The sequence below is a fragment of the Botryllus schlosseri genome, chromosome 8 (genome assembly GCF_051294905.1).
Source record: "Botryllus schlosseri isolate E-star chromosome 8, Bs_hap1, whole genome shotgun sequence".
Lineage (NCBI taxonomy): Eukaryota > Metazoa > Chordata > Ascidiacea > Stolidobranchia > Styelidae > Botryllus > Botryllus schlosseri.
In genome coordinates this window covers 6,169,326-6,184,635 of record NC_137243.1, presented here as the reverse complement: position 1 = coordinate 6,184,635, position 15,310 = coordinate 6,169,326, and the positions used below count along the sequence as shown (strand labels likewise).

Here is a 15,310-nt window from a genome sequence, read left to right as displayed (position 1 = left end):
TGTCTAAGCGTCTAGAGCCGAAATTTCCCGGGCAAAGACGGACAACTTCAAATATTTTACGGATTACATTAGCATCACAATTACAGCTATCAATTACGCAACAAGAATAATCAGATGTGGTCCAGGTCTCCCTGTAGCTGCGTCGCACGCATGTCATATCGATCGCCCTTGTACCTACGCGATTCGCCCCGACCAAACAAAAAAAAACTGCAACCCAAGAATGCGAGAGTAATGAAACCTAACTGCAATACACATCGGCGCGAACGTAACTCGTGTACGACGAGATGAAATTATCGATCGACACAACTGCGATCAACAGTGGTCTAACGGGTTGCAACTAGATATATCGTGCCGTCGATACGCACGGCCTTGACAGCCATAGCAGGGTCAAGGAGATGGCGTCCCGACATTTGAGCACGCGATAAATGAATAACGACAAGGTCACAACCTGATTAATTCAGATTTAGAGTATGCTAATTAATACATTCTTGTACATGTACGTAATCACCGCTAGAGCACAACCATCGACAATTGACAGCTGATACTTGATATTATCGCGCGTAGATTTTCAGCATTGCCGCAGATTTTACCTTTTCGCAGCTCCTTCTGGGACGCCTTGTGGATCTGCCCCAGATAAGACCATTTCCCGTCCGTCTTCTTCCACGAGTTGGGCGAGGCAATAGTCGGCGTACCGACTTTAACCGGGTTCTTAGGCATAGCTACTTTAAAGCTACCTAAACTCGACCTGAACAACTGCACGACAGAAGAACGATTATGATCAACGCGATGCACATACCGCGCTTCGCGATACTCGATTAATTCTGCCATCCTGCAGCGGACCCAGTTAGTTTGTGGACTACACATTAGGGCTCTTCAAAAATGACTTTTTTTCTCAAATCGTACTGGCTACTTGATAAAATTGTTAGGTTACCTAATTTAAGCCTACACACCAAATTTGGTTCAATTCCAGCCAGTAACCGCTTTGCTACAGAAGTAAGTTTCAATTCATTATATAAAAATAAATAATAAAAAAATTTGAAAATTTTCTGTTCACCCCATGAAAGTGTTAGGCTGTCTATAGAAACGATGCTCACCAAATTTGGTTCAATTCCAACCAGTGGAAGCGGAATTATTGCCGTCGAAAAATTTGGATTTGAATAAAATAGTATTTACGGTGAGCACAACTATAATAAATAAACAAAGAATCGGTCACCGTAAATACTATTTTATTCAAATCCAAATTTTTCGACGGCAATAACTCCACTTCCACTGTTTTGAATTGAACCAAATTTGGTGAGCATCGTTTCTATAGACAGCCTAACACTTTCCTTGGGTGAACAGAAAATTTTCAAATTTTTCGTTATTTATTTTTATATAATAAATAGAAACTTTCTTCTCCTGTAGCAAGGCGGTTACTGGCTGGAATTGATTCAAATTTTGTGTGTAGGCTTAAATTAGGTAACCTAACAATTTTATCAAGTAGCCAGTACGATTTGAGAAAAAAAGTCATTTTTGAAGAGCCCTACTACACATGTAACTATACTACGGTACGCCCATACAGGGCTCACGAATTCATTAACAATCGGGTAATGTCCGTTCCTCATTCAATGAATAGCACCAATCCGTCACGATATTACAGTGTGCATTCCAAACACCAGACAAACACTCACAGAGAGATAGCATTATTCCTAACTAAAGCCTGCAGTCGGAGAGCGACAGACTATTGTCAAAGATTTTTCTATCGACAGACTTACAGCGTTAATATATGTAGGTAATGAATGCTAACTTCAATGCTAACTTGAGTCGAGGCTATTAACAGCCAACGAAACTCGCATTACTCAAAACACTAACGCTGCAAGGAAAATGCATATCGCATAACATTCTCTCAGCTGTCATTTGTTGAGTGATGCTCAAGGCTTCCTATCTGACAAGCGATAGCTTCCAGCAACTCGAAGACTTGATTTTCGCTTCATTCAAACCAGACTCGCTAATTTAAGCCAGACACGGGATCAAGTCAAGCGCGGCCAACAACATCCCGAATTGCGCATCGAATTACCACGCTATGTCCCGCTCGGGCACGCGAACACAAAACAGCCATTTCCTGTCATCGACAACGCTTTGAGTTGCAGCAAACGCAACTGAAAAAATCACGCTGCCATTGCCAGCTTCTTATTTCCAAGATAAAGGTTATTACTGTCGTTAACGGCGTGGGCTAAACGCGATCGAATGTCAAATTACCTACGCCGTAATTATGACGTTAGACGGGACGCCTACGGCGAGGACGATTACGGCTTACGCGATTCGAGAAGACGCAAAATCGGATATTCTTCGCGATTCTTCGCGTTTCGCCGCATTCCTAACGAGCGCAAATGATTACTTTACTCAAAGCGCGTAATTACGGCGCGCTCCACGTCGAGGTATGCAGGTGGCGACTGCGAGTTATTTTAACCATCGTTCTGACTTGTTTTTTTTGGGTAGCATATTCTCTTTCAGCGCTACAGCTTGGGTTGCCGTCGACATCTACCGAAAACTTCGGGCAACCAAAAATTCTCATTAGATTAATAAATTTGTAAACAGATGTCATGTCAAAAAAAGTAAAAATTTCATTAAATGATCGACCACCCGACTATCTTTATTACTGCAAAAAGATTCTAATTTCCATACGATATCGTATGAATATATCGTAACTTAACTACTCGAGTTATTTACAATTCAAAATTTCGTAAAAAAGTCTTTTGAATGTCAATAAAAAGTTAAAATTAGAGGGAACTTTAGGCTTTTGGATCAAAAATAATCGCCCTACCGATGACTGAAAAAGTCCGTACGCTCGCTAACGTCACCTGTTCACGGCCTTTTTGGTAAGCTGTCTACTAAAAAGGAACTGCATCCCTTCCGTTCAGTGCTAATCACGGCCCCAGTGCCCAAAATAAGGACACGACGAAAAAACTTAGGACAGTGCAGATTTACGAGACATCGTCCTTCAAAATAAGTACGAATCTTAGAAATAAGCACGGTATTGCAACCCTGACTATAACAGCGTCTCCGCGAAAATGCATTCCACCCGACCCTCGCTTAGAACGCATTCATCTCCATCCCCGCCACCGATTCAAGGGCTTTTTTCCTGCGCGCGCTATCAAATTCCTTACAGGATATCCCAGAACAGGGAGCTGTGCATCACAAAGGTACGCTTGCAACACGCGTCGATAGAATACCATGAAAAAATCAAACTACGAAGACAAAGCAACGCTACAGAAATAGCACGCGGTCGCACACAACTCCGAAATTCAATGCCCGTACTGCGACACACTATTCGTCAGACGGCCAGCGCGCGCAGCTGCCTGCACATATCGAAATGTCTGAGTAACAAGTGGAAATATATCTGCAGCGGGCGTCTAAAATGCACATTCAGCGCGAGCCGCCCTAAATCAGTCTACGTGTTGCGGCAAAGAACATGCACACGCCCTCATGACGATGCGGTGTTGAATCTCGTGGGACCGCCGTTTCGATTACACAGATATATAACTGTTAGTGCTATGCCCCGAGACGCCCTATTACCGAGCTGTCAAAAAAGTGCCGGTAAGCGAAAGCGGTATCGCAAATTATTATCGAAAATTGAGTTATAGAATATCGCGGCTTGCGAGCGATCCGCGCTACCCAGTAATCGATAACGCGCGGAAAAGCGCGATATCGAACCATTATCGCCGACAAATAATACCGTAACCCTACGGAACATACAATATTTCGACACAGCGCCGAGCGATATTTAACACCCCGAAACGCATCCGATTCCGTGTCCAAGGGCTGCTCGCATTCTCGTGATATTTGTAAAAGCAGATGCAGAAACATGACATGCCTACGAATGAAATATATAGCGGCGCCCACCGGATTTACTGATTATGGCCACTCTATTACGATATAATTATAATTATAACGGCTTCGTCGCAAAGTTATACGCGCCTACGATGTTATTGTACGCTATACTGGGTGCAAGGATAAAAAAGGTCAAAAATTTAAACGGATAGTGAATTGGAGTGAGGTTTCTACCACCATCTGAACGAGGACATATTTCAATCTTATCCATTATATCATGTCCACACAATACACGATATTGAACGGGATACATTACAATACATACAAACGCATACCCATGTGTTTTTGAAATTGAAGACATATCGATTCAGACAGAATGATATAGTTGGATGATAATATATTCATATTGAAATAAACCTATTACAGTAATCACCATTTACCCCGTCAAATACGACATATCATTCTATTCAGCGCGTGCATGATATTCATAGCTGGTGACACTTATAGAAATCAGCCTAATCGGACAGTGCGATTATTCAATTCGACCATTAACAAGTTCACAGCAAAATCGTGATATCACAAGGCATATAGGTAAATCCCACACAGAACCGGGGTCATTCGCGAGCTGAAGGGCGCTTCCGAGGCACAAAGAATTTCAAGTACGTCGCAACAAAAGGACTCCGCGAAAATACTTTCGTCAGCGTTGAACCGACCGACGGCCGTAATAACCCGCCGAGATCTTCCGGAATATTTCCAAGTGCGCCAATTCAATAGAATGATTGATGCCGACTAATATGTATTGTGGGCGAGCCAAAATTTTGCCGTGAGGAATGCGTTCAGCAACACAACCGATAAACGGCGCGCGCTGGACAAACACATCATCGGCCGTCGCAGGCTTTTTAAAATAGTTATTCTGGATCACTTTCTTTACATACAGAACTAACGCATATTTGGATAAGCATTCTTCTCAAACTGCTGTAATAGTCACGCTGTTAACATACATATAGTCCCACACGAAGCAAGCATAAATCGCTAATGCACAACACTCAACGCTGCTGGTGACTAAGATCAATAAGGGATTGAAAACTGCAGTCTTGATCACAAAAATTGAATTAGGATTAGTGTGTTAGGCATAACGATACGAGCAACAATTTTGATATCAGAGTAGTATAGTTGAGTGTTTTCGTGTACAAAAATAACACGCCCTTTGCTACTAGGGAGTATTGACGGAATATTCAATCGTTTCAATACTTTCTTTCTGCAGCAGGAACATAGAAATCTCATCAGGTCTTATCGTGTAACACAGAGCATGCACCATAATGCAACACATGTTTGCAGAGACTATCAATCTGCAGAGTAGCCACCGGCCCATGGATTTTCACGGAACGATATATATGTCAAAGTTTCAACTGATTTGTGGTTGATATACAATGTTCTTTGCTATTCTCTACTAGTTGCTGACGATTACCCCTGACAAGAGTCGGCCGAAATAATTTCAATGCGAATATACCATTCCATTGTAAATTTGAAATCATTCACGTTCGGTATGGATCATTATGCATCTCATGAAACAATAACTCACAACTACATTCTATCCCCACCAGCACTGGTTTAACCGCAAAAGCCAAATACCATAAAATCTGCAGCACCAGTCTTACGGATGAGAACATCTCGAATTGACTCACCTATGACTCGCGTGCCGACTCGCAAAGTCAGCTCGTCTTGGTTTTTGGCGTCGTAATTTTGAACCACGATCCGGACCTTGTTTTCTCCGGCGTAACCGTTATCGACGGCTGTAAAGGACGATAGAGCTGCATCAAAGTACTGATACAGTCGATTTTATGCACGGCAAAATGAATTCCGGGTCGCGGGCGTGCAGAGACCGAAGTCCCGAGAACATATTCGACAAGTATAACTAATTTGATAATCAATATGATACAGTGGGTTTTCTCAGGGACCAGCCACATATAACCCAGGCAGATACGAGCGTACCAGCGTTGACTTGAGAATGTCGCGTGTAAAATGACTGCATAGCAGAATTTTCATCAAAAAATAAACCCATAGAAGCCATAAAATGCACGGTGGTAGCTCGTGAATGCCGTGTAACATCACATAGCGAAATTTGGACCTACAAAACCGCAGCGATGCGTCGTTTGAAAGAAAGTACGAAAATGGCAACTTGAAATATGAATATTGAATACAAAAGTTGACATAGGGTTTCGGCAAAATTGAAATTCCGAATTGTGACCATACAATCGAGAAGTACAAATAGATATAATTCGAAAATATAGTTAAATAATACGAAAACAGCCTAAACGTTACTAAATAAAGATGTATCTGTACATTGAAATTGATATGAAATTTGGATGACAGTAGCACGAAAACAGCGTAAATATAACTAACCAACATCGAATCAAGGGTACAGACTTACATTTCGGATATTTCACGTCCGGCATCTTCGCATTAGGCGGCAGTTTCGAGTCGAATCTGAACATGAATGTGGAACTTCAGGCGCTGACCAACGCTGGCAAAGTATCGCTTATGATTTCATAAATGATCAACTGGGGCACACACGGTATCCCGAAGGTAGGATATTCATTATTCAAACAGAATTAGGGCGGTCGGCAAACAGAAGCCATCACGAAACGGAATCGGGACTTATTGTTTTACCTTACGATAAACGAAACTAAAATCTCCCGAAGTCGCCAATGTTCACAGAAAGCTATGTTTGAATGTGTTCGTTATTACACAAGACTTACGAAATCGTTAGACAGTCGGCGCGATATTTGATGGGGATTTACACAAGCAGCGATGGTTGGGGTTTGCCCAGGGAAACTTAAAACTAGTAGTTCTAGGTATGGACGGATTTGCTAAATCGTTTATGTCACGAGCCCTTGCAATAAAAACAACTTTATGACCTTTAAACATAGGAACATTAGATTAGTATTAAATCACCTGCATTTCGTTCCAATCAGTCTACTTAATCAACTAGCGTAATTACACAAATATAATTATATAATTGTCCAATTCTGATACGCAGCCCGACTGAACGCATAACTGCGACGTCACAAAAGGTCGCGTCCGCAAAACCACGCGAGCATGGCAGCGCGCGCGGGAAGCTCCCGCCTCGCAATACCTCGGCAAGATCTCGAAAGCGCTATCCTTCCCGGTTTTCTCCGCCTGCTTACGCTCCCGCATGAACATCTTGTACAATCCGGCCGTGAGGCTGTTGCGCTTTTTGGGCGGCGCGTACATGGTCTGCCCCTTGGACTGCGCCGGCAGCCCGGACACGGTTCGAGATTTCTTCATGGCGGGTCTTCGGGCAGGGTCTAATCACTACGCGACTATACCGATCGTAGCATACCAATAACGAAAACGTTCTGTTCAACACGAAAAGAGTTCCTGACTGTAACTTTCCATTAATTCTCTACCATATTTTGTGATACATTGTTGATATGCAACGTTCATTCCAATTCTCTACTAGTAGCTGACGATTACCCTTGACGAGTGCCAGCCGACAATATTCGGGTTCATTACAATATGAATATACTATTAAATTGTAAATTGAAGTTCTGTACCTCAAAGAAGCCCATCAAATTATATGTGACTATGATTATTCATTTCGCTTTCAATCCGTGCAAATGAGATCTGCGTTCATCAAGTGGCCAATGTACAATGTACATTGTACAGTAGGGCTCTTCAAAAATGACTTTTTTTCTCAAATCGTACTGGCTACTTGATAAAATTGTTAGGTTACCTAATTTAAGCCTGCACACAAAATTTAGTTTAATTCCAGCCAGTAACCGCTTTGCTACAGGAGAAGAAAGTTTCTATTTATTATATAAAAATAAATAATAAAAAATTTGAAGATTTTTTGTTCACCCCATGCAAGTGTTGGGCTGTCTATAGAAACGATCTTCACCAAATTTGGTTCAATTCCAACCAGTGGAAGCGGACTCATTGCCGTCGAAAAATTTTGATTTGAATAAAATAGTATTTACGGTGAGCACCACTATAATAAATAAACAAAGAATCGGTCACCGTAAGTATCATTTTATTCAAATCCAAATTTTTCGACGGAAATAACTCCGCTTCCACCGGTTGGAATTGAACCAAATTCGGTGAAGATCGTTTCTATAAACAGCCTAATCCTATCATGGAAGGGGGGGGGGGGGGGGAACAGAAAATTTTCAAATACAGAAAATTTTCAAAGTTTTCATTATTTATTTTTATATAATAAATAGAAACTTTCTTCTCCTGTAGCAAAGCGGCTACTGGCTGGAATTGAACCAAATTTTGTGTGTAGGCTTAAATTAGGTAACCTAACAATTTTATCAGGTAGCCAGTACGATTTGAGAAAAAAAGTCATTTTTGAAGAGCCCTATTGTACAGTACATACCAGTTTCTGAGAAGCAATAGTACTACCTTTGATATACGGTGGTCCGAACTCGATTTACAATACTTCGCTACTGACAACATCTGCATCAGAGTTTCTGAGATATAATAACGCCATCTTTTTGAAACGACAAGGTTCACACTGGACTTTTTGCAACGGAACGCAGCAAAGACACAAACTACCGTCGACCGTAAACAAACAATCCGTCGCATTCCGGGCCGGAATAAAAAACCAAAGCAGCAGCCGCGTCAACCTGGTACCAATACACTGTTTCGTCATACGCGCGACCTACATCCACGGCTTATTTACGAGAATTCAAAATATGCAACGCGGCCGCTTTACCGCAGCCTTTCAAAAGCCGATGACCTCGCGGACAAAATATCATACTGCTCCGCACACCCTGTCTGTACTAACGCTTGAATACACTCAATGCACTTTTGCCATGACGTCACGCGACATAATTACCGCTGAATCAAGCCCTGGTACCGTACCGAGTGAGTCACGAGAAATATATCATCACAAAAGGCTTACAACAGCACAGGTGCTTACTACACCACGCACTTTGGGGTGATTAAGGAGGGCTGAAATCAGGCAGCTTCCTACAAGCAAAGAGATTTATAACCCACAACACACAATTCTCACCCCAGACAAGCAATAAATCCGCTTCATACCTACTATAAACACAGCCTCGAGGTAACGCATCACTATCTAACGACGCGACGTACCGCGTATTCCAGATTTTTATCGCGAGTCGACCGCACTCAAAACCTCACCCCTGCCAATTTTCAACAGTCCGCTATCCGCGCAAAGGAAACACAAACCCATGCTCGGGAAATCCAATCGAAACGTTCTCGAGTGCGCTGGCGGTCCGACAAGATAAACGTCGCATATAGTCGAGCTATATTCACGAGAGGTACGACGAGGATTAAGCAAACAAACGCACTAAGACAGCGTTCCTCATGATCCAAGAATTCGCTCGCCTCGCAGTACAGAACAGACGCTAAAAATGACGACGGGAACACTACAAACTGGGACACGACTCCGCCGAGTCAACGATTGAAGTCGCAACTAAAAAGCCAATTCCGATGCGCGCCCCGGCTCAAATTTCACAAATTTCGCCAAATCAAAACTCATGGGAGTATGCGTGTAACGCTTGTATCCTAGCGGGACTGTCAAAATCTCGCCTGCTCTGCGTGTAACGATAGCAAACAACGCCCGATAAGTAGCTTTCCAAAGCCGAAACGACCACTCCAGCAAGAAATAGTCTGATAACGCGCGCGCCGACTCAAAAACGGATGACCTCGAACACGAAGAGCGCCGTTCCCGGGGTCAATTCATATCGAGAATGGAATGATGCGCACAAAAGCAAACTAGTTCACCTTAACACCAACTGCAGCACACACAGTCTAACATAGACTCGATACAATCCATTCTAAACCGGGATGAGGACGAGAGTGGGAATATATACTGATAGAACGTCATACGTCGCATACCATATCAAAGTGAGCACACAGAATCGCCCAGAACAAACATTACACCTTGCTCGGCTCATTTTTTTACTCACGCTCACGCACACGGCGTTGTATCGCGCGATGACACATCCGCCAAAGCTGGGGCCTGGCGAAACGACAGGTTTGTAATCATCACTGTAAGTCACGGGCTCGCGTTCGCGATAATCAATATATCAAGCAATGACAGGTCTTGTTACATAGTTCTGATGAATATGATACCCTAATATCATCACGAAAGCAAGGTTATTTCGGTACGAGATTAGCTTATACGCTAAGCCAGCACAGATGAAGTGAAGGCGCGCATTAAAAGGACAAAAGAATGATCAACACCGCAATACCTGAACTCCTGCTTTCCAAATTATAGTAGAATTAGAATTATAGCTGAAGAGTTATTTCCAAATTAGACTACAATTATAATTACTGGATTCGTTTCACGTCATGTTTGACGATACGATGGTTGACATCAAAAGTTCTTTTGAATTCTCTACGAGTTGCTGACGATTACCCATAACCAGCCGAGTCGAACTATAAAACTTAGAGATCTCTCAAAGTGCTGAACTCGCAAAACATATAAATTGAACGAAACTCCGACTTTACAGGAATACAATAAATATCACGTTCAGTGCGCATCAAACAGGGTTCATTCTTATACGCAAGTGAATGCCAAATCCCCGTATAACAAGCCTGGCTTATTTCGCACTATACACTATACTGCAGCATTTTCAGGGAAACCAGAAACTAGATTAGAATTGAGATAAGAGCATAGCACGATTTCACAAATTATATTACAATTAGATTAACTGTATTTCGCACTAATTTAATTTGATAACAAGCTACTAGCCCAAGTCTGCCTGAATAATACCAAGACCTCCATTCTTAACAACAGGCTACAGCTAATCCCAAACTGATGCCACGCTGAACGAAAGGCATCACTAACGACTAGGGCTGGGCATAATGATTCGAGTACTCGAATCTGAATCGAGTATTAATTGTGATGATTCGAGTCGAGTAGTAAAAGACGATTTTTTCGAGTACTGGAATTATACGCTCCTCGCCACTGGAAGTTAATTTATCAACTAGAATTATAGTTTCGACAGTAATTTTCACTGTTGAAGCCTTGAAACCTTGATTGACCGTATAGTAGCATACAAAACATATAGGTCAAAGCTACGAAGTTGCTGGAATTAGCAGATTTCCAAAGTCAGGATCGTCCCGCAACATTGTCACCAAGTGCAATAAAATCGGTATGGTCTAAAAAATACCAAAATATCTTTTATGTGATGGATACCAGGCATTATATTCTTCGTGGTGGCATAAAAGATACATATTTAAACCTTCACACCCCACGTTCTGTTATGACGTCATAATGAGTGATACTCGATTACTCGACTCGACTCGAAGCATATTACGTGATTCAGAATCGATTCACTCAGGTACTCGATTTTGCCCAGCCCTACTAACGACCGGTTCAAAAGCGACTAACACACGACCGACTAATCTCATCTGCGCTGCGTAAGCGTACCATTAACCCCGCTTCCAAATGATTAAATTCCCGCGCCCGTGACAGAGCACCGCGCCAACAAAAATAGCGCGATAAGCGACTTGTCGAGCGCGGCAATATTGGCGTACGCTTTTAAATATTTATGGCGTGTGTTCGTTTTTAGCAAGAGCGTTTACTGGCTTGTTTGCGTCACGCGGCATCGAAGGCAAATGTCAAGGATACGCGTCCCGACGTGCGCAGGACCTCGAGGCAAGTCGACAACTACGAGGTCTCTTTTTACGATCGAAACAAGTGGGTCGAACTGTGCTAAAGATATTCACTCACAACATAACATGGAGCTTAGCATTTACGACTCACACACTAATAGCGTTATACCGAAAGGAACACCTTGCTTTCCAGATATACTGTAAGACGAGGAGATAGAAGAATGCCGCATCACAATAGCATGACGTAGGAGTGATGTAAGAGCAACGCAGGAGAGTAACCGAGCAAGTCAGCATGTTCAAAAAAATTTCTTCCCTAAATTTCGCTGGCAGCGATTAAACATTCAGGTTACATATGTAAATATGACGCACATCAAATTTAGCTCTATTCCGAACAACTCCAATTTGCAATTTCACCATTATAATAAAGAACGTTATTTACGGAGGAAAATTTCGTCGATTCGTCATGACCCAACATGGACTTGGACACACTGACTCAACCCGGGGTAGCGGCGACGGTATCAAATGCCTCCGGTATGCGCACTGTGACGCCATCAATGCTCACTACGTCGCAATCACTCGTTTCGTCATTTCATTGTGAAACATTTCGCAGACAGCCCCGATTTCAATTCGCCCTTGCCAAATTTTCATACTGGCTACTTCAATCATAGTTATAGAACTAGAAAATTTTCAACTGCTACATATAAGATTGAAACTAGAATTACAGCTACCCAGTTATTTTCTAACTTATGACATGATTAGAATTACTAAATTAGCAAAAACTTGAAAATTAAACTAAATCACGAATTACAAAGAGATACATCAAACTTGGCCCGTTTCGCACTGCAAATTTATCCTGCGGCATTTTCTGAGGACCAGAAATAAAACTAGAATCAACTTAAAGGATATAAACACATCCGAAATTTGACTAGAATTAGACTACCCGCATTTTGTTCAAATTAGTTTATTCAGAGAGCTAGAATTATTTATTTGCAAAGCCCGACTTCGATGCGTGGACACGAAAACCCAGATTTAATACTTTTTCCGAATTAGGACACGTTGTCACATTCCAAATTTGTATTCCGTCCTCGCGATCGCCGAGGACCAATCTCGCACCGAGCTGACCGCACGAACGACCGCCAAAGCGCTATGAAAATATACAAGCGAGCCAACAAACAAAAAAGGCCCCTCCAATTGTGCACACACCGTACGCGCATTTGCGAAAAGTCAAACACGAGTGCGTGTCGGGTTTGGAATAGTTGGCGTTCCGTCGAATGCTACACGACACGACACAATAGCCCGCGCCTGGACGCGATCGCCACGGAGCCGGGAGTACAAACAAACTCCAATGCACAATTACACATACATAAACCCGCGCACGAACTCCACTGAATGTTATTTCTCGGTCAATACGGACGGAATTCCTAGTCACTGCAATGCTCGAAGCATATTTGGACAACTACATAGTTCTAGCTGTTCAACTAGAGCAAAAATGACGGTAATTCAATCGTTTAACTCTATTTCCTAGTATAGCTACAACACTCGCACTCAAGCTAACTATATCGATGACGTATTCGATCACAACCACACAAGGACCGCGCATGCGCAGCGTCACCGATTACACAAAGCTAATCACGCGAATGTCTGTCAGTAACTGCGATCGAAATAATCTAATCCGCGTCCGCGCTAAGAACACGGCAACCGTCAAGTGTCAAAACCTCGCAACAGGAATGTAGCCTACGTACGGCAGGATCCATAATATGGATCCGATATGATGACAGAACAGAAACCCAGTTGACACGCTAACAATCTACAGGGGGGGGGGGTGTTTAAAATTAGTTAAAGTTATCAAACATTCAAAAACTGATTTTGCCTAGCTGCCAATCATTATAATCCGGTTACAATCACTCTTTAAGATGCAAAATGTTATATTTGCAGTCAAAAAACACGCTTCATTAATTACACAAAGACCACACTGTAATCGAGCAATCTCAGAAAACCAGACCGTGATTTTGCAGCGCATGCAACCATCACGACGTCGCATTTAGAACAAGCCTCATCTCACGTAAGCAACCAAAACAAGTCTAGTCGGCGTGCCAAATTAACATCCGCATTTTTTCCCATTCCCGGAAATCCACCGTTATTTACTCATTAAGTTCAAACCGCGATTAAAAAAAACTCGAGGACACTTTTTTTATTACCATTTTCCCAGAGGTGTGGCGCCAACAGCGCAAGCTTTTACGCGTTTCGGACGTTTCGCGAACAAAAACAGCGTTCCGTAACATGACGAAGACCCACGCGAAGAATTATTTCCCGGTCGCTAGGCGACTGGACATTGGACAACTTGTAACTACAGATTAAAACCGGTAATGCTAACATTCCGAAAGCCATTCCGCTCTCGATCAATACAAAAGATCGGCCAATATAAAAACACTTTTCGCAGCGAAACGACAGCAATGTGTTTTCACAGTTGGTAAATTGGTCGATTTGGTGGTTTTACCGTAGAGTACGAGAGCATCGGTGTACTGTATAGGCAACATATTCAATGCTTTAACAGTATCTTAATCTCTAGCGACGCATCGTAAATACCCCGCAACACACCCTTGGTGCAAGGGCAAACCGCGACACTCAACTTGTATCATATATTTTTGTGTGCGTATTTTAAATCGGGGTACTAATGCTGAAATCGACAGTGAAATCTCGCTATACCGATACACACAATGGTCTGGTGGGAATTCAAAATATAAGAGGATGCCTACCTGTTTTCCAAGGGTATCGACGGCGAGAAGTAAGACTCCAACAGGCTGTTCCTTCCCACCGTGCCTTGCTGCTTTTGGGTGAGCTGAACAAGAAAACGCCAAGAATCAGTGCGATGTCGTGGAGCGTACAACTCGTTTTTGCATTGCTTCGGAACAGAAACTAAAAAATCTTAAGGAAATAACATTCGATTATCGATAGCTGGTCACCTAGTAGTACTGTCTTTCGTGTTTTGACGGAAAATCGGAGCTCAGATCAGCCATAGCAACCTCTTATCTTAGCATCTACTTAAAGTCTGGACGGCGCCAATTAAAAGCAACACCAAATTGTGGCTCAAATTAACTGGAGTTGATTTCGGACCACATTAATATAGGGAAGGACACAATATTTTGCCGGTAGCACAAACTCTGGAAGTACACGGGATGAAAACAGGTGTATTTACTAGGTTTCCGCCACAGCGTAGGATGTAACTCAGGCTATCGACACTGTCTCATAGCAAATTTTGCTATCACTTGGGGTGGTACACCCCACCCTGGCATATACTCCAATAGCGACTGTATTTCAATGAATAACAATCCATTTGTTACTCGTGATTGACAATCGCATTGTGTCAGAAAGTAGTCTGATTGTCTGATGATCGCCAACACGCACGCAGGGCGACACAATCTCGACGAAAGCGTGTTTGGTTTGACCGCAGATATAATGCGACAGCCCCAATCATGTCTTTGAAGAGCTTCTTGGAGGCACACAACTTGAATATACAATTGAATACTATATTCGTATTGAAAGGAAACCTGATAGAAGCGGCATACCTCGATTATGACGATACGCAGTTCTAACCGCACGAAAAGAAACATAATGCGTGAAAATGTACGAAATATTTATCCGCGCAAGGCAGAAATTACAGAACCCCCGTCTTTCAACGCGAATTATGGGCGCTTACGCCCGAACAACGATTTTTAATCATCACATATGACATGACGACACGGACCCACACCCTCGCACGCCGCTCAAGAGTTTTTGACTGGATCCTTATATACATCGTCTATTTCTGTTCTATCGCAAAGAGAAAAAGGACTACGCACACAAGGCGCTGTTTGCTGTGTAAACGGCGACTGTTGATCGCGCTTTA

General features: G+C 42.6%; 1 protein-coding gene across 3 annotated transcripts in view; it reads right to left on the bottom strand.

The window, feature by feature from the left end:
• The window catches only part of LOC145444998 (uncharacterized), a 69,544-nt gene that overhangs the window by 15,133 nt on the left and 39,101 nt on the right, over nt 1-15,310 (bottom strand). For all 3 annotated transcript variants that reach the window (XM_080323082.1, XM_080323083.1, XM_080323084.1), the window contains 3 exons: nt 14,181-14,263; nt 6,242-6,297; nt 5,496-5,603 (listed from right to left, as the gene is read on the bottom strand). In XM_080323082.1, coding sequence (XP_080179208.1) covers nt 5,496-5,603; nt 6,242-6,297; nt 14,181-14,263 — 247 coding nt within the window. The remainder of the gene's footprint in view (nt 1-5,495; nt 5,604-6,241; nt 6,298-14,180; nt 14,264-15,310) is intronic.